We start from the raw sequence: 4,018 nt of genomic DNA, 5'->3' as shown, positions 1-4,018 counted from the left end.
AAAAGGCCTATTGTAGGTTTGCTGTATATTGATCAGTTTTTACTTACAATAAAACAAAATAAAGGTGTATTTTTAGATGTTTGTGTGCTACTTGTAGCAACACAGCAGCTGGGTACATGCATTTTTACACAAAAGTAAAACCTGATTGATGATTTTTATGCATGACTGACACAGTATTTTTGTATGTACTAAGTGTAGCTTTTAATTTGCTTTGATTAACAAAGTTAGGAGTCAAAATGTGAGTTTATTCAGGGTTTATTCAGTTTATTCAGAGCATTTCTAGTCTGTCTGGATTCCATTAACACTTGGATTCAACCTCTTCCCATTTTGCCAGGGATTTTCAAAATAAAACTTCCAAATAATTAAAGCAAGAGAAACTTTTTTTTTTTTTTTTTTTTTTTTTTTTTTTAAAAAGGGATGTACGTTTCGAAATGCAAATGTTCATGACCAAACATATGAGGCAGTTCTGTCGCTGTTTCCAGTTTCGCTTTATAAGCAAAGAGCTCGACATGAGTGAACATTCAAATGGGCGTTTCTCTGGCCCGCAGACTTCCTGTAGCCGCACTCAGACGTCATCTGCGTTTGAGCATAAAAACAACGGAGTAGTGGGCGTTTCAAAAAAAAAGAGTTTGGTGCTTTCTTTGCTTTTCTCCGGAAAGTGTTGAAAATGGTGCAGCAACTGTCCAAAAGTGGAGCGAGGGAGACTCCTTTGCTGAAAGCTGGCCACCCTCCAGCAGGTAAAAAAACCAAAAACGTTGTTTGCACAGATTTTGAGTTGCACTGTTGAATTTTTTATTACATCAAGCCAAAGCGTTGTTGTTGTTGTGTTTTTTTCACTGCTCGACCCAGATTCACAGAGAGGAGACGCCGAGCCAACTCCTCCTCAGCTTCTCGCCAAGTATTTTTGATACTTTTCTGTTTGTTGCATTGTAATCGCATTCATTAGAAATGAATAGCTGACTGCTGATCGTCCTAACTGCATCAGTCGGCCTTACTAAGCGTGTGCACCCCCCTGATTCGCCCACGTCTTTATTTTAATGAAGGCCTTGACTGTGAGTCCGGTCCAAGTAACAAAGTGTTCTCACTGCCGAAGTGCATGCAAAGGACCCTGTACTTAACGGTTTTTCTGTCATTATTATACTTTATGCTTTTGCATCCATGTCCATTAATGATGCAGTGTCACGCAGTGATTTTAAGCAGGTGTTGCTGATTCAAAGTAGAGGCAGTTTAACCAAAAAAAAAAAAAAAGTTATATTGCAGCGTTCCTCTCACATGAGTAGTTTATTTTACCATGGATTATAATAGGAGGACTGTCCTGAGATCTACACAGCATTTTTTTTTTTTTTTTAATAATGTCAAAAGTTTTCTAGGTCAGCAATTCCCAACATTTTGAGACCTAAAAGTATCTATTATTTCCTAAGAAAAAAATGTGAACTTTGTAGAAGAAAATAGAAAAATGCACTTTTGTGTGACATTTTTTTCCCCCTTGCTTTTCCCTTTAATCCTCTTGTGAGCTCTAAAATGTATCCCTGACCTCCTGGTTAGGGACCACTGTTTGAGGTTTAAGCCACTTGCTCGACTCAGACTCTAGTTACTGAGCAGTGACCTGCTACCATACTCTGACCATCTGTGCAGTATATATATATATATATATATATATATATATATATATTATTTTTATTTTTTATTTTTTAAACATTAAAACAAACAGTAACATGGCAACAGCAGCCGGTGGTTGAGCCACTTACACATTTATTTTTGTGGTTTTGCTGCTGAAGGTTGTTTGGCACTGTTTTTTCTCTGTTCTTTTTTCCAGAAAGCAGTCAGGATCCCATGCATACTGCATACATACTAATCTTTAACATCTGCAAAGCACAAGTGCATACTACTCAGCTCATGTTTTTTTTTGCAGGTAGTATATTTAACCGTTTTCTTTTCTGGGTCAATAGTGAAAGCTGGAGGTAAACGGGTGGCCAAGAAAACCTTGGAAGAGAATGCCACCCATGGGACTCCAGAGAAGGAGACCAAGAGGTCTGATAAATTGAGGTAGGCCTGCAGTGTGGTTTTAAAGTGTTAACTCCAAGTACAAAGAAATGAATGATGCTTCAAACCTTAAGATCTCAGAACGTCCAGCAGCATTTTGAGCATTTAGATTGTTGAAATTTGCTTTAAAATTAAATGGAACTCTACATATAGCTAATATTTGAAAACTTGTGTTCTTTGCAGCAGGTCCCTTGCTACCTCCAACAGGATGCAACAAGTTGGCATACTTCTGGCAGGAACTCTTGACAAGGTAAACAAAACATTGCCTCTTTATAATAACAAAACAAAACAAAAAAAAAAACCTGTTCTTAATTTGCGTGTCGGGTAAACTACCAGACAAACTGGATTAGTCGGTACAGCGCCTCTGAGGCCACAGAGCCTAATGGATAATAAACTCTTTCCTGACGTCTTTTACAGCTGAGCCACGACTTCCCAGAGACACCAGTGAGCGTGAGGCACAGCAAGGTGCGCCCTGCAGTGGAGAAGCCCCACTCACCCCGGACCTTCTTCATCCAGCAGCCGAGGAAGTTTTGAACAACTCGTGTTTTTTCAAACGTCCCAGAGGGACCCATGTTAAGTCAACTGTGAAAGGCAAACATGAAGTGTTGGACACATGAGGGCTGCTGACAGGTTGTCTGTTAAGTGCTGATGGAATGAAAGCTTTCATTAAGCTCTGTATTTACTTAGTAGAGAAACAAAATGAGCTTTTTCAGGCTGTGCTTGTTTGTCATAATATAATAAACCAATGCTATAGTTGTATTTTCCAGCTGATGGAATAACAGATTGGTATCCTGTATGTTTAAAGTGAGGGTCAGGGGGTTATCGGTGAGGCTTTTGGGATTGGTTTTTTGTCAGTGAAATCTTCACTTTGTATTGCTTGGCACTTATTAGATTTAATTAAAAAAAAAAGAAGAAAATTGCATGGCATCACTGTATTGGAGACCTGTGCTTATTTTTCCTGGACTGTTTCCTTTTGCCACTAGGTGGCAGCAATTTGCCATTTATGAACTTAAACAGTCAGAGGCTCCTGATGTATTTATATTAAATCCAACTTTAGAATTGTCTGCATCATAGCATTTATAATCTTCATTACTGTTTCAGAGATTTCTTCAGTTCTATACATCTGCTTGTGCATTACAATAACTGGTATAAAAAGGCATCAAAGACTTTATTATTGTCTATTGTAGTGTTCCAGCAATTCTAGCCCATGTTGCTTCTTTTTCATTTTTGGATCTTTGCACTGTGTGCACACGCTGAGTCTCAGCTAAACACTGAGAATGGAGGAGCTCTTTGAGAAGTTGCCAGTTAACAATAACCACAGAACTTGCTCAGCTTTGTTTGAGGTCAAATTGCTTCAACAAAATACAGTCTGTAAGAGAATAGACCGTTTTACAGAAGGCAGATCAGTTTGTTCTTATAGGAAAAGGAAAAAGAGGTTAAGCCAGTGTCATTTTATTAACCTGAATCGTAATATAAAGTATACATTCTGCTTCAGGCCTACCTTGTTTAAGCAGGGCAGACTGTAGACACTATCATTTAATCCTGTAAGTTATTTTGAAAGTACACCTTGTGCAAAACCCATCTAGGTGCCTCTTCATATTTTCTGTCACACTCAAACCAAAGCATGAAAGTGACTGCAGTATGCATTGTATCATTATGGGTGCGGTGCAGATCACCTGACAGGCGAGTGGTTCTTGGGTTTTTGATCATTTTCTGGGATAATTTATGAACACAGGCTCATGAACACAGGCCCGGGGTGCGTTGTAAACAAGGTTGAAGAAGGGAGATATAGGAGATGGATGGCAAGCTGGATTATAAACATTCTCCCGGTTTCCACTTTACATTCCTCAGGCTGCTTACATTACAGGTCTTACTCTCGTGTTTCTGTCATGTCGTGTTTGTGCTTTCAGATCTTAACCCAGTGTCCATCTGAACACATGTAAGAGTAACATGTTCTTTGTACTGCATACATGAA

The 4,018-nt window shown here is 38.8% G+C and overlaps 1 protein-coding gene across 2 annotated transcripts; it reads left to right on the top strand.

Moving 5' to 3' along the window:
• Positions 1–569: 569 nt before the first annotated feature.
• On the top strand, positions 570–3,214 carry dap1b (death associated protein 1b). Of its 2 annotated transcripts, none has more exons than XM_018702479.2 (4): positions 570–737; positions 1,950–2,046; positions 2,230–2,293; positions 2,461–3,214. In XM_018702479.2, exons 1-4 carry the CDS (start codon positions 668–670, stop codon positions 2,575–2,577), a joined length of 348 nt encoding a protein of 115 aa, XP_018557995.1. In that variant the 5' UTR covers positions 570–667; the 3' UTR covers positions 2,578–3,214. The 2 variants fall into 2 exon arrangements, with proteins under 2 accessions (XP_018557995.1, XP_018557994.1); XM_018702478.2 differs by having other exon boundaries at positions 2,227–2,293.
• The last annotated feature ends 804 nt before the right edge of the window (positions 3,215–4,018 follow it).

This window comes from Lates calcarifer, linkage group LG1 (genome assembly GCF_001640805.2).
Source record: "Lates calcarifer isolate ASB-BC8 linkage group LG1, TLL_Latcal_v3, whole genome shotgun sequence".
NCBI classification, from domain to species: Eukaryota; Metazoa; Chordata; class Actinopteri; family Centropomidae; genus Lates; species Lates calcarifer.
This window is presented reverse-complemented; position numbering and strand designations above follow the sequence as displayed.

Excerpts from the sequence above, each read along its gene's own strand:
- dap1b (XM_018702478.2), top strand. The coding sequence starts at position 668 with ATGGTGCAGCAACTGTCCAAAAGTGGAGCGAGGGAGACTCCTTTGCTG. Across the intron at positions 738-1,949 it reads AGCTGGCCACCCTCCAGCAG|TGAAAGCTGGAGGTAAACGG; the intron begins GTAAAAAAACCA and ends CTGGGTCAATAG. Across the intron at positions 2,294-2,460 it reads TGGCAGGAACTCTTGACAAG|CTGAGCCACGACTTCCCAGA; the intron begins GTAAACAAAACA and ends CGTCTTTTACAG.